This window comes from Amphiura filiformis, unplaced genomic scaffold (genome assembly GCF_039555335.1).
Source record: "Amphiura filiformis unplaced genomic scaffold, Afil_fr2py scaffold_594, whole genome shotgun sequence".
NCBI classification, from domain to species: Eukaryota; Metazoa; Echinodermata; class Ophiuroidea; order Amphilepidida; family Amphiuridae; genus Amphiura; species Amphiura filiformis.
In genome coordinates this window covers 261,082-288,432 of record NW_027306058.1, presented here as the reverse complement: position 1 = coordinate 288,432, position 27,351 = coordinate 261,082, and the positions used below count along the sequence as shown (strand labels likewise).

Here is a 27,351-nt window from a genome sequence, read left to right as displayed (position 1 = left end):
ACAACTTAAATGGCGAGCGGTTCGAATTTTGAGCCATACAAGTTTACGTGGTGAACTAGAGTGTAGGGATACCACACAATTTATTCGCTACCTGAAGTCGCAAATAGAGAATGAATCATAGACATTAGAATGATAAGAATATTTGTTTATATTTGTTTCTAATTTTCGAATATTTTTGTTTTCAATAGGTTCAATTAAATAATACATTTTATATTTTATATTCTGTCAAAAATTAGCGTATCGGAGAATGGCCGATACTTAATGGTATCGACCCCCGGGTATCGACCATCGATACCGATACCACTGGTATCGGCGGTATCTAGTATTGAGTATCGCCCAACGCTATAATGCGGCCATTTGCGTCCTTGTGGTGCATGTTACATGGATATTTTATACTACAGAGTGTCTTACTTCATTATTCTAGTATCTGATAGTCGTGTACGCGTGTAAAGAGTAAGTATTTTAAACTATACTTTCTGTTTTTCTAATAATAATTATGCGTGTTTAACACTGCTACCGTTATTTCCACATTTTGTCAGAATGAATCAAACATGCAAAACACGCTCTTGGCTCTTATCTTGTTTAGTGGGGAGCATTTTTAGTTACAATGTATGTCACATGTAGACCTACATGTATATAGGCCTATATATAATTATGTAGGGAAATGCATGTAGCCTAGGACCTAGACCTGCAATCTTGGCACGTTCAATGGGCGATAATATAGGCCTAAGGGGCTGTGCAATAATTATGGGCCGGGGGGGTACAATTTTCAAATGGCGTGCCAAAAATGTCTTTTCCCCCCAATTTTTCCCACCAGGGCTCATTTATTGCACAGCCCCTATATCCAAACCAAAATACATAGTATGTAGGCCTATAGGCCTTTATCAGTGACATTTAAATGAGTAGGCCCTAATGATGTTACTTAGCAATCCATAATTGTTTTGTTTTTTTGCCAAAGGGCCTAGGCCTATATGAAATATATCATGTTGCCGTATTTGACTGCCGTCAGTAATAATCTGGTTGATATTGAGAAAAATGTGAGTTTTCTTCTGATACCAAAATCTCACTTTTTAAGAGGAGCTGTCGACCCATTTAATTAACATAATATGTCATGTAGGCCTACGTAGGCTTATTCAAAACATTCAGTACCGTATTTTAAGTTACTGTGCACCATTTCATCATGCGGGGGGGGGGGGGTATTCCCTTAATTATTAAAGCCATATAGCCTATACGATTAGACTATGCCATAGTCGAATTTTATTAAAAATATGTTATTATTAGTCATGATGAACCCATTTCGTTGAACTCAAAATTATACTGATGTTTATTAAAATTAAAGTAGGGGCCTATTCAATAGTAAAATGGTCATAAAGAATTAAGAATATCAGATGATTAGTGACAATACAAGAATGCAACATTATCTAGCATAATTATAATGGCTCACTTTAATACTGAACAATTCTGATTTTGGAATCTACCAGTTTATTGATAACGAACCACGACTTGGGAAGCTAACAAACAGAGGGAGTGCGGTGACTGAAAAGATCAGATACAGATGTGAAAATCTATCAGTTGCACACAAATCAATATAAATCAGAGTTTTATGCTTAAATGTAATAGCCAGAGTGTGCAAAATGGGCAAGTGGACTACGGAGAAGTCTACTATACGATATGAAATTGGTTAATTTTTTTCAAACCTGATTTGTTTTGGTATATTTGTAATGTTTACACATGTCTCAACTTCCACCTAAATAGAATCAGTCAAATTTGTTGAGTTTGTAAGTCAACAGAGCAAAGTTCATATAATTCATAAAATTATGACTTTATGTCCTCCTATAGAACTGCATGTCAAACGGCCAAAATAACCAGTAGGGATTCTTCAATTTACCTTGTTATTTCAGCTCAAAATGGACAGAAACCAAACCCTTCCCTACAATTATTACTAGTATTATTTCAGCATTTTGAGTATAGAATAACAAATTTAAAATTTGAATGAAATCGTACATTAAGGCTTTAATGTGCTCATGCATGCAACTCAGTTTTAAAACTGTGTACGTGCTACACACACCATGTACAAATAAAAGGAAACCAGACATAAAGTTCATATAAGGGACATACATTTACAGTCCAGCTTTTGTTAATGTTAACGTTGTGGTGGTTGACTGCAAATTTTATTGTGGTTGGTAATTTTCACCAGCTTTTTACATAGGCATACCGGTCACGCAGCCGATTAAGCAGTAGTAGTATATAAGTATCGAATACCCGTGCATTATATGTGACCAGCTCCAACAAAACCCGGAACAAGTCGCCAGGCATGTTTTTGAGATATAGACCTTTAAAGATGACATTCACATAAAAAAAAATGGAATTCTTAATTTCATGGTATCTGACCTTGGGACTGAGTTCAAATCCTTGAAAGTACTTATTAAAAAGAGGTTTATTTAATCAATAATTGACAGTTGAACAATGATAGTCCCTATTCAATCCTGTGTAAAGTAGAAAAATAATTAGCCCATTTTTCAGAATAATTACAGTTCCGCAAAAATATCAAGGTAACATCTATAGAATTATCCATATCTTGAATATAATTTTGGTATCATTTTGAAGCTTATTGTCTCGTGCTTACATTTCAAATCATGAAATGTCAAAAATGCGACTTACTTACTTCCCTGGTTTGTCGGAACGGGTCACATATTCAAAATCCCGTCACAGGAGAGTGATTTTGAATAGATTCCACTGCCGTTCGATACGTACGTTTGAAATCGCAATGGGAAAGAACGTAAACTTTATTGCTAATTTTTATTTATTTGTAAATTTCTGAGAATTGAATAGAAATAAAATGAAAATCCAACAAGTTTCCTTGATAAAATAAAAATAATATCACAATAGCAATGGATATTTAAAATTGTGTTATACTTGATTTACGACAATAAATTGGTTAATAAAACATTGCAAAAATCAGCTTGTGCCCGGGATTGAACCGGAGCAAAAATTCAGAAATGGATAGGAGTCCATCGCTTTGACCGCTCCGCCACGGGTAGCTGCTTGAAATTAGATGGGGAAATGGAGTATTGGGTAATATGAATGTATGCTGTGGTCCGGAAAGAATAAAAGAATTGCGAAAAACTTAATTTCTTGGCGAATGGGGTACAGAAAATATATGTAGGATATCAAAGGAAATGCTAGGGTATATGGTCATTTTCACGGTAAAGGGTGTAACTTTGGATTTTTAACATTTTGATCCGTCGTGTTCCAATAAAGCCACATAAGTCATCTAGTTAGCAGCTACCTTGGGTAGCATAATCATATTTGGGAGTTACTGCGTTCAGTTTTAGCAGGCTTAAATGTACTTAATATTGCCATTTTGAAAAACTATAAAAAATAGTAACATTTTTGTAAAACCCTGTGTTTTCTTCAGTTAGTTCATGGATATTTTTCTTATCCTGAAAGTCACGGTACGGTCATATGTTCAGTAAACACTGCCACATTAGATTTAATTTTGAACAGCCCTGTATTTTTGAGAACCGGACTTCGATATTTGTCGTTTCGGAGGCTTCATTTTCCGTTAACAATTGTTAACAAACTTTGTGGGTATAGCTTTGGTTCATAATTCTTGGTTATTTCTTCACTTCTTCTTGATTCATAACAGTTGATATCTTAACTTGAAATGGGTAACAAAAATTAGTCGATTTGCAAGCTTATAAAATTTTTATAAAATCTTGACTTCAAAGAGCCGATTTTCCGTTAACTTTTTTGAAGCCTCCGAAACAAACTGTTCAGCAAGCTTGGGCAAATATAAATAAAAGAGCTCATCCAATCTATTTATCAAAATGTAGCAAAGTAGATCCTCAAGTCACTTGTTTTTAAATCGTGGAGTTATATATCACCGTTTGAAAATGGGACCCAATACAAACTTTCCGTTAACAATTGAAGCCTCCGAAACAAATGAAGCCTCCGAAACAACAATAAGATTAATTATCATCTATGCATATCTAAATTGGTGTGTTTCATACTGATATCTGCATTGTAATTGTTACTTGATATGTGCAGAATGTCATAAATTAAAAAAATTGTTGATATTATGGTTAATGTTTGAAAAATATACTGATACCCATAAAAGCCTGTTTCGGAGGCTTCACATGCAAAAAACACCATACTTAACAAATGGGTGAAAAAATTAACATGTGATAAATCTACAATATCTGCCGCATAGAATCATTGATTCAATACACACAAGAAAATAACAGCTTAGATGATCCCAACAGTGTTGTTTTCAAAAAAACTACTTCTGCAATGTTTAACCATTGTTAACATGAAGCCTCCGAAACAAAAAAAAATGACTTGCTGTGATAATTAAATTTTTGTCACAACTGAAATTCAATACTTAGAAGCAAAGCATGAAAATTGGTAATTGTGATATTTTTTACCTATTTTTTCATGTCAACTTGTAGTATTTAGCCAAATATTCTACTTTTATGATCACCTGTGTTGTTAACTGAAGCCTCCGAAACACAAATCGCTTGAATTGCCAATTCTAAAAAATAACTCCAATTTCTGTGAAACTTGGCTGGGAGGTTCCTCTCATCAAATAGTATTTGTACATGAAGTTAGACATTCAAATTATTTTAGGAACCCAATTAAAACTTTAAAAATATGTTTAAGGTTGGGAAATTTCCATTGTAAATGACACTTGATGTTAAAAACTTTCAAAACTGCAATTACAAACATAGCAAAACATGGTATAAAATGTAACTTATATCTATTGACTTACTTTGGAATGGGATTTCACATGTATTCAAACTTTCATGTCATAATTTTCTATGTAAAATACATTTTTTCTTAGATTTTAACCAAAATGTTATGGAAATGTCGAATTTTTTTATTAGAAATCAAAAGGTTTAAGCCTTGAAACAGTATTTTACTGGAATTTAAGTTGCTTCTATGCATGATTTCAGTAAACAGAAACATATTTAAGCGGTTTGAAATTTTGACCCTAAAAATCATAAGTTACACCCTTTACTGTGAAAATGACCATATTTGAAAGTGAATGTGAGAAAGTAGTGCCTACGTGATTCCTAGCTAGAGCTGTGGCCGTGTTCAAAAAATTCTGCATATCAGTATTATTGCCACTAATTTTGGTTATGAAAAACCGCGTGAAATGAAGTAAGAATGTCTGTTTATCATCAAACCAAAGATTGATTGTAGGATTGGTGTCACTTTTTAAATTAATGAGTTGTTAAAATATTACACTTGGGATGTTTTATAAGATTTAGCATGATTTTAAATATATTTTGTACCCAGCGAAAAATATCATAGAACAATAGCGTCATGTTACGTGTAAATATAGTCCCGCGGTGCATCTGTTTATTCTTCTTTATTAGTCGTTTTATATTTAAAACTTGCTGGTCACGGCTACCGCGTGACTCTAATGTCAAATAAAAAAGATAGAAATTTGCACCTATTTATCAGTGCAAGTCAAATAGGGCACTTTGTTAAATACTAGTACTTATGTATAAATTATGTCGATCATAGGCCCTAGAAACTTTTATTTTTCATTTGATTTTCCCATTGAATAGACACAATTGTCGATTTTCGATCAATTTTATCAATAAACAAGAAATGTCTTTAAAAAGACAACGCAGTGATTAAAGGGAAAGGGCTGTATTGGACATTTATTGGGAATAACTTTAAAAAGAGGCGTTGCAAACTGCACTGTAAAAAGGAAGGCGATAAAGTTTGTATTATGCTTGTTGTGATTTGTTGGTTGCACTTATATATAGGGGAGACGGGCGTGTTCGCCTTTTTTTTCAATCTCGCCTAGAGAGGGCAATTGTCATGTCAGAACATAATAGTTTGCAATATCTACAATGTATACAATAATAAAATGTATACAATAATAAAGGTTAAAACACCATAGGTTACCTTTGATGCTATGACCTATGGCATTATTCTTCATACATTGGAGCTAATGTAGGCTTAAGCAATTATGTTTTTCGGAACTCCTTTTGGTAAATCAACAATTTGCTACAACGACTTGATAGTGCTCATAAATATGTAATTTTAACCAATATTTGGCTAAAAAGAATACATAAATGTTCATAATTTTTGTATTTAATATTATAATTGTTGGCCTCAAATGTGGTGTAAGTGTTCCTGATGACTTTCGGATAATGGTAAGTGTTTTCTTTACTTATTTATTGAGACCGTTATAATAGCATAATAATAGTAAATTGTCATCAAGGCGATGTTGCAATATTTGGACCAAACGCCGGAAGACTATGTACAGCAATTACCTTGATGATAGTAATCTATTGAGTATTTTCGCTCGTCTGTCTTCTATGCTTACACTCAGAATATTTGGCAAATATTGTGACATTAAGAAAATCGACTTTCCGTTGTACTGAGAACTAATTTAGATTACTGTACAATTCCGTACCATATTGCATAGCCAGCAATAAGTCTCTACTCCATTCATCACAGGGTATTTGAAATCTTGCAAGAACACCAAGGCAATTGCTGTACATATTGGGCCATATATTGCAACATCGCCTTGATGACAATCATTCGGGGACAATTTGCTCTTATTACACGCGCTGCGGATGCATTATAACAGTTTCAATAAATAGGTAAAGATAACACTTACATTATCAGCATTATTCCAATTGATATGTATAAGTACTACAGTTCTTCGTCTATTCGTGTCAACAACCACCATCTATTAAAGTCTGCCATACACAACCTGTTGCAATCATTTTGCATGGTCAAAAACCTTCAACTTTAACCCCATCACCTTGTTACGCCATGCCAATTATTCGGTGGTTTTCGATTACATCACGCGTTTTTAAACGACAAAATAAGTTTACTGGAACTCAATATAAACAACCCGAACTTTTTCTTTCCAATCGAACAAAGACTTTTAATGGCACGTGCCAACTCAACGTGACTTCAACCGTTTCACTTTTAATGACGCAATCTTAATGTCCCTCCGCATTACAACCAAAACAAATAGTCCGATGACAAAAGTTCCTTGTTATTCATGATCATTATCTATAAATTGGTTATCACCTTCATGCACAACAATTAATACAAACATTTAACATATCCACAATTATTATTACTTGACATGCATTATTTATTGCATGTGTCAATCCAGGAGAGTTTGACCAATTCACAGTTACTGACCTTAGCTCCATGTCCCTCCGCATTAAACCTATAACAAATAGTCCCTTGACATAAATTCGTCATAAATGCACGATTATTTTCGAAATTTTACTGTCACTTTCATTGACAACAAATAATACAACAATAAAATAAAAAATTCCGCGAAATTATTACTTGACATGCATTATTTCTCAATCTAAAACAAATACTTTCGATGACGTCATATCTCTATCCCTAACCTTTATCGTGAATTCAATTAAGTTATCAAACTTTAACTATGCCTTGCGCGAAGTATATAGCGGGGCTTACCTTTTCGAACAAATACCATACACTAGGACATATTGCTACACGTAATACAATATTTGCCATTTGCGACATGACCGGACATTGTGCAGATTTACAAAAACAAATGTTTCGACAGTTTAAATATATAGGCTACGCATATCACCAAACGCAATCGTGCAAGTCACTTTACTTGAACTCTACTATCATTAAGTACCCCACAACCTTATCAACGACCTCATACATATGCAAATGAGCCCAATTCTATACAAAATTGACACCACGCATGCGCCTAGCTCATTTTCATCACAGTTAAGAGCACAGGCAGAGTGTGTTTCTAAAAATATTATATTAAAATGAGTGTTTTTTTTCAATATATCGCACTCAAACTCAACGCATATACAACAAAAATTTTACATAAGTCAATCTTGTTATACATAAAGCTACCAATCACACACACAATTTCCACAGTCACAATTACGTGTCAAATAATTATATTTTACTCTAGTAACGGTCATATTATCCCCAGCAAATTCCGTATTATACCCGCCTGCGGGAAAAAATACAGAACAGGATATTATGTATGTATGCAAATCTTTCTGTTTTCTTTCTTTCCTTCTTTCTTTAGCTTTATATATTTGGGTAAATGTATGTTTTTAATAGATGCACTATCTAATCCTGCACATTATCATGATTATGACACCCCCATTGAATCCTATTATTATTTGACCTCAAGAAGTAAAGTTACAAGCACTGATTAGACGAAGGTCCAGTTTTAAAAGTGACAAACTGCATGGCATATACACGCCTGATTTTGAGCATGCGACGTTATGGACAATAACGGTGACCACACAAGATATTGCTGGGATCAAAAGAACTTAAACAAAAAAGAACTGAAGAAAACTAAAACAAAATAACTGAAAAATTAAATAAAAGTTGTGAAAAGTACAGAAAAGAAAAAGAAAAAAGAAAAAATTACTGCTTTAAAATAAAGCTTTACTGAAGAAACTGTATTGTCTCTTTGTTGCGCTTGTTGGAATCATTTCACCTTGTATATACCCAGTTTTGTCACTTTCAAAACTAGACCTTCGTCCTATCAAATGCCTGTAACCATGGTAACTTTTCTTCTTGAGGTAGGTATGTCACAGTGGCTGCACAATAATTCTGCTACACTGTGCATGCAAGCATAACAGTGAATTGAAAAGGGCGCGCTTCAAATTTGGCCAATTTTAGAAAACATCCATGTCGATAAATGAATTTCTTTATATGCTTCATTTATCCAAATTGTTTAAATTTTTAATATATGATGTGTGAAGCCTTTCCGAGGCTAACATCGGGTCCTCAAAAATTAAAAATTGTTTTGTTTAAGAGCTACTGCCTGTTTTTATGGATTTTTGAAGATCGCTCATAAATCAGTAAATATAGGCCTATTGAAGTAAAGGAACTACCACCATTTAGCTGAAATACTATTCAGTCTGCCGCCTGGACAGCCAATTCTTTAGAAATGCTTAGTCGCGCTAAAAGTCGATCGATACATGTAAAAATCAGCACAATTCAGAGATACACCTTTTTGCTATGAAATTAATTTTCTCGGTCAAATATAAAGCAATATTTTTTTTTCTTCAGTAATGTCAGTTAAAAACTTGGTGCTTGGATATACATTTTTTTAAATCCTGGTGTTAAAATTAAGCATCAAATTGTGTCTTTTAGTGTGATATTTTTGATTTTTATAGGCCTCGCCTTGAATTCGCCTGCGAGCTTTTTACGGAATTCATGTTTTAGCGTCTCAAACTAACATAGTTTGCTAAAGAAAGATATTTCCCACCTCTGTAAAGCACATCGTGTGGGTCTATATGTTATAGTTTTGTCAGAATTTCCGTTTTGTTTTACCCTTTTTCCATTCATGATCCGAAAATGTCAAACTAAGTAAAAGTAGGCAATGGTGAGTACTTTTATCTCGAGAGCAACCAGCAGAAATAGTCGATATTTCCTTTGTTGTTATCCAGGTCAATTTTTTCATTGAAAGCAAATTGCCCGACCAGCGATTAAATCCCCAATTGGGTGTTCTGGTTAAACATGATCAGTAGGAGCGCTATAGGTCTGGGAATTTCTTTGCTATATTGAAGTTCTGGCAACACTATAGCCATGCCGGTATTCCTATTAAACCCAGGGATATCGATCCACAAGGCTAGTACGAGCCTTTAGATTTCACGTGTTGATTTAGAAATTTTTTCAGCCGACAGTGAAAGATGGTGAAATCAAAACGGAAATTCTGACAAAACTATGATATATAGCTCACGGTGATGTGCTTTAGAAAGTTGGGGAAAATCCTTCATTAGCGAACTATATTACTTTGAAAAGCTAAAAGGTTGATCCAAGAAAAAGCTCGCGGGCCGAGCTGAAGCCTATAAAAATCGAATATCTTACACTAAATGACTGAATTTCAGGCCTAAGTTTAACACCAGGATTTAAAAAAAAAATCAGTATCAAGCATTATAGTTTTTCCAGCCATTTACTGAAAAAATGAAAATTATTGCTTTTCATTTGGCTGAGAAAAAAATTTTACACTGAAAAGGTGTAACTCAAAATTTTGCTCATTTCAACACCAATTTCGATCGTTTGTATTGCCTCATTAAATGACTGAGTGAGCCTTGCAGAACAAAAGAATCGGTTGTGCAGGTAGCTGACTGTATTCTTTCTTAGCATGTAAATTAATTCCGTCGACAACAAATGAAACACTTCCCTAAAACCAGTTGAAGCAAAACATTAATCAATGTTTTTTATAGGGAGTAATTTTCCACACCACAATAGCCCTCAGCCATTGTGTGTGTCCAAGGCCATACTATTTTTGTATACGCGGTACAGTAAAATTGCTGTTCACTTTATCGATTGTCCTCCCATGTTAATCCAGATGACAAAATGTTAATATAAAGTCTCATTGCAACTGAATTTTAATTTTTACTTTTCGGACTTGGCTTTGAGTAATGGTGACACATACCATGTTTACAGTAAAATGAAAATTATATTCTAGACACCGTCAAAATGTCAAACTTTTTATTTTTTTTTATTGTTTTTAAATAATTAACTGCAGTTCATTTATTCAACCTCATAACAGGATCATACTTAAAAAAATTATGATGAATGAACAGACGTTCATTAAATATTGAAAAAAACCTAAAATTACTCATGCCTAATTTGCATAATAATAGCATAAATACATAATTAGCTGTAATTACCTAATTTGCATAATTAATTACTTTTTGTGTATTTTTTGTTATCAATTGAAAGAACGTTGTATACATATGTGTGCAAAAAAAACGCACCTTTATATCATGTACGGTTTTCTATTGGTATCAATTTTGCATATTAATTAGCTGAACTTAGTCATTTTTTGAGATTTAATTTGTCTGCAGATTGGCCGAAATTGCTAAAATAGTATATTTGGTTAATTTATTATGATTATTCAATGATAGATTTTTTAATTTTGTTTTCTGTAACGAAGTCAGGAAAGATAGGCATTTAACATGTGATATTCAAATTAACGCTGCTTTTTCAAGCAAGCGTCCAAATATACCTTCAAAATCTCGAAATGTGCCAATTTTGTCATTACAGCCATTTGTGGCAGGATTTCATTCCATCTACGAGCATCTTTAAATTGACACTACATCACAATGCATTGACCGATTTCAATTCTGTTTTTTGATTTTTGATGCTTTAATAAAGCTTAATAATGTAGGAACATTAAATAACGTGTTTCTGCTGCGATTATTTTTGAGGTGATATGCCTACTTGAGGTCACATTGGATTCAATGGGGTGTCATAATATGCAGGATTAGATAGTGCATCTCTATTCAAAAAATAAATTTACCCAGTATGGTTTAATTGTAAAATTGGGATTTTTCCCAATTGTAAGGATACCTTTTTATGGCGCAATATAAATTTATATAGAAGTATATAAGCCGGTATATATCTATCCTTTAATACCTTATCCCTCTTAAAACTGACCGTTAATCTCTTTTGTTTTTCTAAGATGGCAGCGGGAGGAGCAACTGACAAACCAATTAAGTGGGCCATGAAATTATGCAAAAATTCACCTGACGATCAACTTAACAACCAAATAATACCGCTTGCAAGTGTTCAGGTCAGCTACAAAATGTCAAAAAAGTTGAAGTCTGGAGGATTAAAAGATGATACAAATGAGAAGTTTGAAGGGTTAGAGGATGTAAAAAAGGTATGTATCGCATTCCTCAACAACAGTTCAGGCGGTATGATTCAACTGAACAACAAAAATAATTCAGATGGCCAAACTGTGCCTTATGATGAATTTGATGATGGCTTAATAAAATGGCTGAATCAAAGAGGACAAATGACAAACTATATATGGTGCGGAGCAAAAGGGAGTCGTCTCAATGCAGAGCGTCGTATTTTCATTAAACCAGTGCAACAAGAACCTCTGGCCTACCAGTCCTGCGTGTTTGCAAAAACACAGAACAGCGTGATCATGATAGACAAATCAACAGAACTAACTAAGATAACCAAAGGAAAACTCAAGTATGCAAGCTCTCTGCCCTTGGAATCGCTACCCAATGCGGTAATTTGCGGACAAGTTCTTAAAGATTTTCCAGAAGATATTCTGATAGAAAACAAAGGCCCTACAAAAGAAGTCACTTTTGATAATCATAATAATGACAAAAGCGGGCAAGCTCTACCTCGGTACGTGTCTGCATTTGCCAACACTAACGGGGGACATATATTCTACGGAGTTCATGATAAATCACTGAAAGTACAAGGCATCAAATTTGATGAAAAGAAGGTAAAAGGAAACATTGATAGAATAATCACGAGCATGGTGTGGTTTGTTCCTGCAGAGGGAAGTCAAATGTCAAAAGCAGACATCGGCAAGTATTATAGAATCACAATCATACCCGTCAAGGAAGCTAAGGATGGGAAAGATGGTGTGCTTGTTGTGACAGTGATGCGCCCACTCGGAGCTGTTGTGTTTTCTCATACACCGATTGTTCCTTTTCTATTGCCGTATTCTGAGCAGGGCGAAAACGTGATTCAGTACATGAACTACACCAAGTGGTTCGAAGCCTTGTTGTCAAATAAGGATCCCAAACAAGGTAAGGCCCAATTTCTAGAGTCATCATGACTTCTTTGCTTAAGAAAATAATTGCTTAGATTTGATACAGGTAACCACTTTCAAAATGAATTTCTTTTCTGAAAATAGATATCGTAGGAAGACAATTCGTGTTCATAGTGTTCCTAAAATGTAAAGGTCTAAGGAGTCTTGTATTATTATTTACAGAGTCTTATTAGTAATAGTTTTATTCTGAGCCAAAAGGAAACCTTTGCTGTAGGCCTATGTGTTTTAATTTTGTATCACATGCATGCACTGGCTCTTTTTTCAGAATCAATTCATTTTGAAAGCTTACTATCATCAGATGTTGTTTAAAATTTGGATATGTGTTCTTATGTAATAAATTGTTCAGTAAACCTTCTAATTCTATTAGACCTTTTTCCCTTCTTCCCATCATGCACTATTCCAGGGGTGATGACGTAGTCAATCAACCTCATAGATCGTGTGCATCTGATGGTCTTTGCAATTATTTTGTCTTAATATGGGCATACTGGTTCCATATTATGTAAAGGCCACCGATGTTACTATAATGAAAGACAGAGATAAAAAGAATTTATCGCGTCTGATGTCACTGTCAATTACGATCCTTGATTGCTTTACACAGATTAAATAGTGCGTAAAAGCAAGGCCAGTTTATCTGGTGCCGATCGGAGTAAAGGAATAGCAGAAAATGGCGAAAAATTACGTACTTTTACAAGGCAAAAAGCAACTTTTCTAGGCATTGTTGACATGGTGCCTTCGTGAAAGAAAGATTCCTACTATAAAGACCTAACTTTTGAGATAGGCCCTAGTTTGTATGTTTGAAGGTGCAAAATTAACAATAAGGCGCCCTGTTATACCGCCGCGTTCAGCAAGTCATCATCACGATACTTATAATCAAACCGTGCTCGAGTTTGATTGACAGATGACGTCAGACGCGATAAATTTTTTTATCTCTGTCTTTCATTATAGCTATGTAATATTATTAAGGCTACATGCTCTTTTTGGTTGAAATTTTTGGCGGGAAATAATCCCGCCAAAACATTAAAGTAATCTTTTCCCACAACTAAATATCATAGTCAGGAAATTAATGATGCATCTGGTAGCTTAGATCATAACTTTCATTGCACTTAGTTGCAATTATCCCAGAAAATTCTTGATTTGTTTTTACAGAGTCTTGAATTGTCGATGTTTTTGATCAAAAAACATCACTCGGTGTATTTTGAAACTCGAGGCATTAACTCTTCTCAAATTAGCCCCAAATCATAATTTATTATATGCATGTGTAGCAAACACCAATGGGAATAATTGGACGTTGTTTGCGGAGCCTAAATTTGGTTTGATTGTATTTCACAATAATTCTAAGGTGAGAATTTTGACCTGACATTTACTTTTTGGATTTCAAATTTAAATTTATTGATATACATATTTTGAATAAATAAAGAGTACGCTTACCTTTCTGCAACACTTCCCGGTATCATTAAGCATCTGCTGATAACCAACATTTTAGCTGAAAACAGTCCCTTCCTATCATTTTTGAACAAAATATGGTTCAAAAGTCCGTACGCTGCGTGTATAAACTAGCACAGCGAGATAACGAACAGAGCTATTTACGGTGGGGTATCTATTGTAAGCTATTAGGGTAGGCCTATAGTATATCTTCCCGCAAGTGACAAGATGTGTCAAGCAGGGCGGTATATTCAAACGCTATTGTCTGGATCATTGAGTATCGATTGAGCACGTATACATGCAGCACGGATGTGTGTGGTCCTCCCAGGTTTTGACATAAATTACAAATGACGTCGTGAATGACCCAGCGTTTTCATTTTATTATTACTAAATTAATCGTCGTTTATCACGAGTGCTAAGAGTTGTACCAGTTCAATTCATCAAAATTAATTTGTATTAAATGAAAAACAAACAGACAAGTAGAGTCATATGTCTTTCTATGACCGTATTCCTACCAAAATCAAAATCAAAATGATTTTCAATACACTAGAAACGTGTTGATATGTATATCTTTGAAAATCGCCGAATGTTAACCACAGTCACCGTGGCACAGCATAGGCATCTTTAGCATTCAGTGAAATTGGCAGTGGTTCGAACCCCGGTGAAAATTTTAGTATTTTTTATTCGGACGCCGGCCGTATATCACTGCGTGTCCTGTCATTAGTTTTTCACCTCTAGGTCTATAAAACATATGCAAAGTTAAGTTTCAATAACAGGAAACTTTTTTTCCCGATGACACCATGTCAATAACACATAGAAATGTAATTGTTTTTTGCCCCCGAAAGGTATTATCCATCGCGCACCATTATTCGCGATTCCTTTTTTTTTCTTCAATGAAGGCACCAGCCGAAATGTCTGCATTCCAGAATGTAATGAGTACTCCACCGGGGAGGTGATGTGTTTTGCGACACTCGTATCCCACTGGAATAGTGCATGATGGGAGGTAGGGGTAGTTTGTTTGTTTGTTTGTTTACCCAGGTTGGTCCGTGAGGAACACATGCTAATCCATGGAAAACCATGGACCGTTCCAAGCTCATACAAATGCACAAGCCTGGATAGCCAGTGTAGGCTAATATATGCATGCTGGCCTAGATAGCTTTGATAAGCAAGAAATGGAAGAAAATAGCTAGGAAAAAGAGAAAAGAGAGAAGGCCACTCCCAGTTGCGTGGGCGTGAATCGTTACGTTCCGTCACTAGGTCATACAAGGAATTGATTAGAGGTGGTAGTTCTGTGATTGAATTATTTTGGTAATGGAACACCACATCAAGTTAATACTAAGTATACAGGGTGTCCCAGAAAAAATTACCGAGTGAATAAAATTGAGCGTAAGTCGAGAAATAGACATCAGAATAAAAAAAAAATAAAATGTAGCGTATAGCCTATTTTATTGTACATCACATACGAACATATTTGATTCGGTTGAGAGGTTGCGAAGAAATTAACGATTACATAATGCGCGAATTAATGCACTTCATTCCAAGTTTGATCAACAGGTGCTTTTTTATACTCGTTCACCGCTTCATAAGGCACAATGTCCTTACTGAGAGTTGGGATTTAAACGGAGACTACCCCGGATTTTACTCCGATAATCTCAGAATTCTTTTTCTCCAGAAATATCGCTAGTATAACTGGTGTGTTTTGGCGCCAGTCTAAATGCTTATTTGATTGCTTGTCGTAATTATATGCTAATTTTGGACCGTTAATTTCTCCAGGAAAATCGCGGAAAAAAACGCTGTCGCGTTATCTAATAAAAAAAAATTCTGTAAATTTTCTGTTTGGTTCAGCATTGGTTCTGAGAATATAATGGTTATTAATAAATTTGGTCGACATTGCTTGACAAAAACAATAAAATACATAAGAAATTGAATACACACATTTTCTATGGGAAAGCAATTTAGAATTCAAAATTGTCGTCATTAGCAAATGCTTGATGTTATAACTTTTGAATGGAAAGTCGGATTTCAGTCAAGTAAAAGGCAAAACACTCGTTTGTTATGGCAGAAAATAAGAAAAATGCATTTAGAATTTACTGTCTGTGATTGGATTAAACATATCGCGTATATTCATGAGGTTATGAATGTGATTTAAATTCCAATTATTTATTTAAATCACTAAATTTGGTTATGCTTATGCATAATCCTTCTAATTATGGATATTATATTTCACTTCAACAGAACTAATAGACCAAGCCTTATCGAAACTAACATCTGGGGACGGAGAGCTGCTACGTGTTCGTCATGATCATTATCACCATCTGATCCCTCCAAGTCAATCAACCCCTCGAGGTATGCGATTGCCTAATAAATTTGTTGCTATATACATTGTATATGCAATGTATGACCAGACCTGGTGACAACGTTTGAATAATATGTTCAGAAAACGTTACACAAATACGTATCTGAAACGACATGGAATAGTTTGGATGTTGACACCATGGAATGTAAATTCCTCCATTCCAAGGAGATGGTTGTCCAGCCAAAATTTCTCCATAGTGTCGTTTGACGATCGCCTTTAGGCGTGAAACTCACGACTAACGATTAACAATGAGGGTACATTCCTTGAACCACGTTGCCTTGATCATGTTTTGAAATGGGCGCCACTTTATGACTGTATATGTATGATATCCGATCCCAGCAGCAAAGAAAATGAGACACATGTGTAACATGACATCCCAAAATTTGGTGTCGAATCGACGTCGAAGGCTTGAGGAGGGTAGGTTCAAGCTTCAAAATGGCGCTTGCATTAAACGCTTTATACCCTTTATATAACCCGACAATATTCGGTAAAACGTTTTGTTTTCGATGGGAAATCACCCTTGTCATGCTTGTGGCGGTCAAGTCTCCAGCATGAGAGAATAGTAGATAAACCATATTGACCGTGTGTCTCCTGATCTCCGTTTAATCACGCAACAAAATACGAATGTGACGTACCACATGTAATCATGTATCTGTCGTACGATGGTTATGTTGCTATATTCGCCTATTGCACGGTTCCGCCATATGCGAGGAGAGCCTCGAACTGGCAATAGACATGAAAGGAAGTATTACGTAACTTTACGCAATGTTATATGACTGGTTCAATTCCCATTCATGCATGCTGCCAGATCGAGGCTCTCCTCACATATGGCGGAACCGTGCAATGGGTGAATAGGCCTACTATTAAACTTAACAGCTATTTTTTGAATACCCAATCATATCTGTTTTATTTCTGTGTACCATTTCAGATCGGTCGAATGCTCCAATATTTGGGGCTCTAACAGAAGGCTTAAGGATAGTTCCAGACATGCCTGTGGAAGCTCTATATGCAAAAGAAGAGGAGGAAGAGCAGGAAGATGAGAACGAAGGTATATAATACATAGTATAAAACTGGAATCATAATTTGGCATGTGTTGCAGATCATTGGACCTAGAAAATTTCATATGGATGGACGAATCCCAGTGATGAATCCCAACTGGATTGTGTAGAGTGTAAAATCAGTCATCGGGAAAATATCATACAATGTGTCCCATAAAACGGCTACATGTAGAAAATGAACCGCATTTTGTGATGGTACAACAAAACAATGTCATTTTTTCAGATATAATTCATTCATCCTTCTTTTAACTGACTACTAAGTTTCAACTCCATATCTTAAAACAACTTAACTTATGAGTGCAAGATGACATGGGTACGGTGTCAAGAGTGGCTAACTATCAAAATATCGCACAACGAAAGTTGAACACAATCACAATTTTGTATTCAGATTGTTTTCTTTATTACTTTTTATGTTTCTCTTATTTTTCATTGTTGAACTTATATTGCACAAAGAAATATATTGAAAAATCAAATATTGTTACACTAAAAATAAATCACTTTTAGGGCTTCTTGACTATTGGTGGTAAAGGCAGATGGTTATTTGATAAGAGCACGTTTTTTGGTGAGAGCAGTATCTCCTGTTATCAACATAGTGAAATGAATAACAATCTTTTGCATTTAGGGCTTGCTTGGACTTTGTTGGCTTAAAATCGCTGCTGTTTGTTTTTACATTTCTGACTGAACTGAAAGAGTAGTATTCTTTGTTTATCAGAATAAAATATACTGCATCTGCCATGCTATGGCTGGGCCTACTCAAGTGCCCCGCCAAATGCATGATGGCTGTAACGGTGGTATAATGAACCTCGTGTTGCATTATGTCACGTAAAGAGCTTGGTCAGGAATGCCTGGAATGGGGGCTAAGTAAGTAGGTTGTAAACTTGACATTCACAGGGGTACTAGTAGAGGATACATAGATTATGTCATGAAAAGGATATATATATTTGTTAACATTAACTTCTAACAAAATCTACATGTGACCTTTTTTTGGGCCACGTCATACATGACTTTTGGTTGTGACCGTCTTGACTTGATTCGATTACCTAGTTTGCTATCCTGCTATGGCGGACTAGTACTCATGAGGTGATTGCTTGCGGGTTTCCGAATGTGGTTTGGTCTTAGCATGGAAGAAATAGATCTCTTCCTTCCATGAAAGAGATCCAAGAAGAAAGATATATATTTTTTTCATGGTTTTGGATACCCTGGTAGTAACTTTCTGGTGTTCATTGAGTCGCATCTCAAATTGGTATAATTACCAGAAAGGCTAATTGCCACTTAGTCTAGTCTAATGTCCATTTAGTCAAATATTGCTTGGTCTAAACTAGTATGTCCACTAACCATACAGTCTAATAACCATTTGGTCTAATAACCGTCAGGTCCAATACACTCGTATGGTCTAATAACCAGTTAGTCTAATATACCATTTCGTCTATTTTCCAACTCCTCTAAAAGGATTGCCATTTCGTCTACTACTGGTTACGGGCTGTAAATACGTGCAATGAGACGAGCACGTATTACATGTATCAAATTTTATGTATTATTCCCAAGAATTATTATTGTTTATAAATATATCAAAACAAATGAAGAAGAATTATTACATGTAGCCTGCAGGTATTGTATAGGCATACTCGAGTGAACGTGCAAAATTTGCCGGGCTATTTGTTCTTCTTTTCCCCGTCTTTTAGAGTTTATAGACTGCAGGGCATGTGACGATATGAGTTATGTGCCATTCCAACATTAAAACAAATTAGATTTTTCTGTTTTTGTCATTTACATATGGAGTTATGTGCAAATAATACATTTATATACCTGTTGTACAATGTACTGTTTATAAAACCCCGACCGAATTCTGCGAACGAATCCCGACTTACACATGACTTGTATAGGAAGGTGATTCCGTATTGATGGTCCCAGTTGATGATATGATTTTGTTGGATTTACTGGTCTGCTATCCTGCTATTTGCATTGTGATATTTGGACTGCTTGCTTGCGGGTGTGCCGAGTGTGGTTTAATTTGGCCTCTGTATGGAAGAAAGAGATCCCCCTTTCCATGGTCTTTGCCATGGTAATAGGAGTAGTTACAATTTGCCCACAGGAATTTCGCACACACAGTCAGTTGTACTGAGAAGATCGTTTTATCTTTTAGATAACAAGCAATTATCTGGAACAAGTGGCGTAGCTAGCTTTTAAAATACAGCTCATATAAAAGTTTTCATATTTAAGCGCATTGCGGTAATACATTCTTTCCACACAATCACGATTGGAAGAAACAGATACTTTATTATAAAATAAATACAATTTAGGTTTAGTAGACCGTTATTTGATGGAATTCTGAAATCTGAATAAGATTAAAATATTGTCACTTGTCACGATTCTTTAATGATAGTACAATTAGTGTACGGTACTGAAAAAGTGAAACATTCATGTTTTATGGATTACCGAACACGATGCGTAAATTGCTGCTGAAGAAATTGCAGGGACCCGATCAAGGTGGATATGCATAAACACAGCGACTCGCTTCGTCCCCGGGCTTCGTCCTCCTTTAGCACTTGCGCTGCGTGTTTCAGCAGATTTGATCAATCGTTCCCTTATATTTGGAACATTTACAGGAATAAATTTTGCTGATGAAGTAGCAATAAGTTGGAAATATCAGAATGTGAATATCAAATCGGTCATTTTGTCTGCAAGTACAGTACAGTCGCGGATACCGAACACTCGGCGAATGAGACTCAGTCAGTCACTGTAGTCAGTCACTGAGTTCATCCCGTATGTATTTACTCTACGAGTTCGGCTATCATACATGACCGGTTGTAAAGCTAAGAAATAATTAAAAAATCCTGTACATGTACCCTATTCTATTCCTTCATTTTCTCATTGTGATAAGTTCATCTCAACTTGGTGTGACGATCTGAACTGGTAGCAATAGCAGTTATTTTTTGCAATCTGTTTTCATTCCGGTTCTTCGGCGAATCTTCGCTCTTCGTGCTTTACTGTAATATTCCTTATGCATATCGTGTATGGCTTGGCCTATCCCAAATCCCCCGCCCAGCACTTTTCCCATTTTAAATCCACACACTTTATTCAGGAACTTCATTCTTGATTTGATCATGATGTTTTCTTCATGTTATTCTTATTTTATTGAAGATATTTTTCATGTAAAGTAAGTTGACAATGACTGAATTCGTGCATTGGCCCGATGCATTCCACAGTAATGCATGGACATTGTGTTTACAATTAAACCCGGAAGTAACTGTGTGTCCCCAGGTTGACGTCATCAACGAAAGCGCCCAATTTGAACGAAGTTCGTTTTGTAATTAAGGGTCGGGGGGTGCGCCAATATCCAATCTTTGCATGGAAATTATGTCTAGCCTGGTACGTTAGGCAAATAAAAAATATTCTTTTCTGCTTCCTGACATCATAAGCTTTCCATTGATATATATCTTTATTTTCAATGAGGTTCACCTTTAACCTATCAACAAACGAACTGGTTAAAATGCTTCTATTTTCAATGTTGAGCTTTATTTTGTATTTTCAACTAGCAACATTATTTCACTGAAACCTAATTAAGCCATAGGTAAAAAGTTCCCACAACCAAACTACAGTTCTGTGGAAAAACACAACCAAACTACAGTTCTGTGGAAAAAATTTGTATTTCTTGTCACCTGTACCATCATATTAGGTAGTTTTTCATAAGCTTCATTTTTGTGATTTTGGTACCAATTTTACCTTCGTTTTTCCAATCTATTTTCAACTAAACAATCTAAATTGTACTCACCATTTACATCCATTCCCAAGAAATGTTATTCTGCCCATCATAGCATTATATCCAGTAAAAGAAAAACTCGACCAAATATCAAAATTGATGCCTCATTACAGCTATGTTGACATATCACATGTTGTTCAAAATGGATGCCTAAATTTGACCTCAACCAGGTGACCTATAACCTGACCTATGATGACATATAGCCTTATAGAAATCTCTTTTCCAAACAACCATGACAACACATGATAGAGGCGATATTAAATTTGCTATACCATTCATTGTGGAAGAGATTTTAGCATACCTGGTTGATCATTACACCACATTTCGCCATACTGCATTTTAGAAACGCTTGCTGTTAGAATAAGAAAATTTTTAATTGTAATTATTGCACAGGTCACGGCGACCCTGTGACCTTTCCGGAAAAAGCCGAGTGGCAGGTTTTTAAATAAATATTTTCTGTGTAAACCTGTACCATCAGATAGGTAATGGAATATATGAATATTAACTGTACATCTATCACAACAATTTTTGATAACAACTTGCGTCACAATTGATCTAGTATAGAAGGTAGAGAATTTATTTCAATCTTATATACGCCATTTTTTTGGAATTAAGTGAAAATTAATTCTGTAAAACTGTAATTTATTTATGTAATTTTCACATTAGACCCGACAAAAGATTACTGTTTTGTTATGATAATCTAATCTTTTGATTAGGGGTCTAATGTGGATTTAGGATGCAAACTGGAACAATCCAATGCCTTGTCAAAAGCATTTGCTTCAAAATGGAGTTCGGATGCAGTTCGTAATACAACTTCCGCCACTGCGGGAAACCACATGCACAGCAGAGCACGTGGGCCGACATCAAAATCGATTTTATGTATTGTGTATGCAGGCCTCGTATTAATTGTCTCTATGCGCTTGAGAATTCAACAATATAAATAATGGTAGCTTTATTATAATACACATTAATGTTTTAAGCAGATAAAATTCCAAAATATGATGTTGTAATGAAGTTGCGATTTATTAATATTATATGTTTAAATTTTCACGATGACACTATCAAGTTCTTTGTGGTCGAGCGGTCTAAGGCGCTGGTCATATGGTATACGTGATTGCGGCGCAGTGCAGCGTGGGTTCGAGCCCCGCCTCTGCCTAATTAAATTTCCTTCTTTTTTTAAATTTCATATTATGTTAGGGAAATGTGGCTGGGAGAATGTATGTATGGCGAAGAGTGGTGTGGTTGACCACAATCTGAAGATGGTATAACAAAAGATATAATTTACTCTATTCAAGTACTACTTGAATAGAATAAATTATGTTTTGTTATGAGGCACACATACTGAGTTACTATAATCCCATAGTAACAGGTAAACAAAAAAAGTATATAGGGCAAAAATGATATACTAAAATGGTTTAAAAGCACTTTGTAGGTAGAGATATTTTATAAGTTCCGGACATGAGGTGATGAACATAATATTTATGTACTTCATCAATTTGCAAGAAAAAAAAAGAAGAGGGGTACTGATGAAAATCAGGGTATTAAAACCCCTTAATGCTAAAGTGAGCCAAATTAAAGTAAATTCGGTTTTATAACAGACTATCAATTGAATTCCTAAGTGGAAGAAGGGCCCAACTCCAAGAGTTTTATCGTATTGTATTAAGACCTGTACCGTTGCCAATGAAACACATTATATCATTTCACATGTATGTTAAATAATGTATGTTATGGTCATGTACGCTAAAGATCCCTGAAGATGAAAACAGTATGTCACTAAAACTTTTCCAAACATTGAGTTTGTTGTTTATATCTAAAAAAAAAGTGTTGATGGAATTGGGTCTTTCTTCCACTTAGGTATTCAATTGGATAGTCCCTTTACTCGCGTGTGGCAAATGACTGCAGAGTGTATTTTTAATCATCAAGAAAATGTACAATAGAACTTTCCCGTTTGGATTGTGTTTAACTACACTTGAAGAGTTATCTAATACCAATACGATGATTGCATATCACCCTCTTTCTTCTGTCTTCAGATATCGCGGTGTTTGCCATTCCTCACTGCACTTGTTTGTCATTCGCACACATAATCTGTAATTTATATAGATGTTGTCGTCTCCCATTGTTCTAACATCATTTCATATATTTTCATATCTGCAGAACTATCTGATGAAATGGGAAATCTGGATATACAGTGCGAAACAGAAAAGAAGATTAAAGGTATTTTATTGAAACAGTCACAATTGGGTGAAATATACAGTAAGCCAAATAATTAAGGTACCAGTTACGTTCATCCCCTGTATATCCTAAACAAAGGCAGATATGTCATAATTGGAACCAACAGCCAATAGCTGTGTCTTTTAGCTCGAATTTAAGACCTCATTCGTTGACATTGTTCAAGAAATAAAGACACGAAGATCCAAAAATCCAAGGAAGATGCTAATTTTAAAGTTGCAGTTTGCCACATTGCATGCCCTATTGATTTGTACACAAAGCGCTAGCGAACAAGAGCACTACTAGCGCCGTGCTTTCATTGATTAACACGAAAAACTATAGGGTCATGCTTTCATTGATTAGAACACAAAAGTGCAACTTTTTATTTCGTATCTTCATTATGCTAAAAAAATGTTGCTCTTTTTCATAATTGAGCTTAAATGCTGCAGAATAACTTTGCTCCCTCGACGACATTTTGCAGACTTTCAATTCTCCGGACACATCAAAACTGTTTATTGGTTATTTTCGAGCATATATTTTTTACAGATTTCCAACTGAGCCGCGAATTTTAGTTTTAGGCTTAGGGGAAACTGGGGTAATTGTGGCCCCTTTTGCATTTTTACCATGTAATTCTTTAAGTATGAACTTCAGAAGTAAAATTTCTGCATGAGTGGATAGAGGCAATGGGTACCTATAAGATGTGATAAATATAATCATAAATATATTGCAATTTGCATAATAATTAACATATCGTTTTAGGGGCCATGTGGCCCTGAACAAAATAAAGAATTTAAAGAGTATTGTGAATCCAGTTCTTCCTGATAACTATTAATAACATGTTTTATAGTCATTGCGATAATTCTAGGCCATAAAAAGGCATTTTAAGGCATTTTGTAAAATACTTGTTATTATGCTAATTTTTGCATGCCGAAACTGCGGCCGGATCTGACTGTTCATTATACTTCCTTGTTTTGCTAAATATGTCTTTTTTGTTTCAATAATGACCCCAAATGGCTAATTTGATTAACATATAACAGATTAATGACCAAAATAGCTTTTTAGGGGGTCAGATGCAAGTAATTTGCTTAAGACATGAACAGGGGCCACATTTACCCCAAACCGGGTATTACATAATATGCAAATTTAGCTCATTAAATAAACAATTCTTTTATAAAATTGTTATATCAATGGGAACTGTTATGATTACCTTTCATGTCAAACACATACAAAATAGTCAGTGATACAACCAATAAGTACCACCCCTATGAATAAAAAGTGGACTTTCCACTTCTTTAAAGCCATTTGCGATGTCGCTCCGCTAATTAGACCCCCCTCATAAAATTTTTTAATGCTATTTGAATATTTTTTCACCAAACAGTAACATAAAGACCACTCTTTCATACAATACAAAGTTAAGTCACCTAGACCAATGCTTAGTATAAAGACACCCTGATAAAGACAAAGGGGCCACAATTACCCCTGGGGCCACAATTACCCCAGTCTCCGCCTATATTTAACACTCGTGCTCAATAATTCCTTCAATTCAGCCTAAGTTTAGGCTTTTCTGTTTTGCTTGAGGGGGATGTGCTATAATAGGCCTATAGTCATTATATCTATGAAAGATATGCCTATAATTCCTAACAAATTTCCTGCGGACCTGACTTCTGCATGGGTATGAACCTGCTCAATTAGGCCTATATGGATAAATGCAAGTTAGCCTTTTCTTTTTTGACGGAGAAGGGTGCCTGAGGGGGATGTGCTCCCTCAGAAGTTGGAGAATTATTTTCAAAAAGTTATGAAAGGCACAATAAAGTCATTTGGTGTAAAAGTTTACACTTATTATTCGTATTATTTTGGGCATAACAGATTTCAACGGACCCGACTTGTGAGGGGAATATTATCCTCAAACTAAAAGCCAATTGGTGCATCATTTTGCATTAGGCCCCTATTATTAACTTATTTTTCTGACCATCATGATTAAGCATAGCCTATAGGCCATATAACCATGTCATGATAATGCATAATATGTATTTTAGAATGGATTTCCAGTGGATGCGACTTCCCGTCACAAATTTCAAGCATGAACATACTTATGATGCGCAATGACTCAGAACGTAGGCCTACTCTTCCTCGTTTCTTCTTGTTTTCTTCCTTGTTTTCTTTCCACTTTTCCCCTTTCGTTTGCCTAAAATCCCCGGATATTGAAATGAGCCTGGGTGGCTGTGGCAAAACAAAATTTTCAACCCAGTTTTGCTAATATTTTGTCCTGATTTTTGTAACATTTTCGTTCCGGTATATTGGCAGTTATTTTATATATGTTTTCAGTTGTCGGGTTATTTCTTTCAATTTTTGGGAAATCAGACCGAAAACGTAGACCTTTTTTCTTTTCCCTCCCTTTTCCGCCCTTCAATTTTTGTAGGGGCACTATACTGCCCCACTGGCTATGCCCATGCCCGTACGCAGAGTGGGCCGTGCGGTGGGGCAAAAGTCCTCAAAAAAATCCTAATTTACGACCGTAGTGAGCAAAAAAAATATGTTTTTTATGCTTTTTTAGTCCCAAAGTTTGTGAAGAAGGTCCATTTTTACAAAATCGCCCCCTGGAAAAAAAAAAGAAACACTTTTTCAAAATCAGCACCCCGCAAAAAAAAACGGGCCTGGCTATGCCACTGCTCTATCACTCCCCTTCCTCTCCCTCCCTCTCCCTTCTCTCTTTCTCTCTCTGTCTCCCTCATTTTTTTCTGCAGGCCCCAAAGCCCCACTCCCTGGGGCACGCGCCTGGTTTACCGTAATTTGTTGATCTATTTTGAGCCACCTAATCATAACATAACCCTACCCCTATCAATAAAATACAAGTGTCCATATTTCTCCGAATTTATCCCATGCACGTGTGCAAGAGTCAGGCCACGAGGTTAGGTAGGGGCCTACCATTTTTCAAGTCATTTTTGAATATATTTTGAAAAGTTGCCGCCACAATGCGTGCCAAAATCGCTCCTCCCCCCTCGTTGACTGGCCAAAATTCATTGTTCCCTACTTTTTTTGCCTTCAAAACGTTGGATATGGCTCGATTTTGCCAATGTAAGTGTTTTCTGGGACCATTTGTCAGAATTTGCACAGATAGATATGATGTTTGCACAGGCAGATATTTGCTAAACATAGGAAAGCATATTCCGATACAGTCACCTTCTTAAAAAAGCACGACGTATGTGATATCACAGACCCCCGTATGTGAAATCACTGACCCGTCTGTGATATCAGAGACGTCTTTGAATTAGCAGTGCTCCCGAACTGATATAAGTGTGCTCTTTCATTAACAACAGGAAGCCCCGCTTGGTCAGTTCTCCACAGAAGAACTGACTTAGACCTGCTATTTGATGACAGACAGAACAGAATTTACATGGATACATTTTAACCTTGACTAATTCCCTAAGGAACTTAGACCAAAAGAGGGGCTTCATCTTTATGACATAAAATTTGAAAAATGTTGTTAGGAACACTTAAGGTTTTGACTTTGAAAACCTACATTTTGGTCAAAAAGTGTGCTTGGATAGGAAGCTTTCAACAGATCTACCACATTCGCCTTGCTATAACATATTAAATTGCGTTATCTGTGACCAGTGACGAAAATTATTTTTAGGGGGAAGTGTTAGCTTTTGTTCGATAAAAAAAATTCTGATTGGATGAAGGGAACACTTGAGGTTTCGACAAAATCCAATCAAAGAGGTCCATTGTTCAGCTAGAAGCTCCACAGCTCTTCGATGCTATGCACTCAATCGTGTAGTGTAATCAAATACTGTAGTGGAGACAATCACTGCTTGCTAGAGAGCTGTTGGAATTAAATGTGTGCTCAGGTGTATCGAGGTGGAAACTGTGCGCATGATGGTTTATCATGTTTATAAGAGAATCGTTAAATTTGTATAGAAACCTTTCGATTATGTAGTTTTGCTGATTTGTGACTTAA

The 27,351-nt window shown here is 35.6% G+C and overlaps 1 protein-coding gene across 1 annotated transcript in view; it reads left to right on the top strand.

The window, feature by feature from the left end:
- Positions 1-334: 334 nt before the first annotated feature.
- The window catches only part of LOC140145703 (uncharacterized), a 28,276-nt gene continuing 1,259 nt past the window's right edge, over positions 335-27,351 (top strand). Inside the window, exons 1-5 of the mRNA XM_072167385.1 lie at positions 335-453; positions 11,474-12,566; positions 16,247-16,357; positions 17,296-17,415; positions 23,340-23,399. Coding sequence (XP_072023486.1) covers positions 11,474-12,566; positions 16,247-16,357; positions 17,296-17,415; positions 23,340-23,399 — 1,384 coding nt within the window. The 5' untranslated portion in view covers positions 335-453. The remainder of the gene's footprint in view (positions 454-11,473; positions 12,567-16,246; positions 16,358-17,295; positions 17,416-23,339; positions 23,400-27,351) is intronic.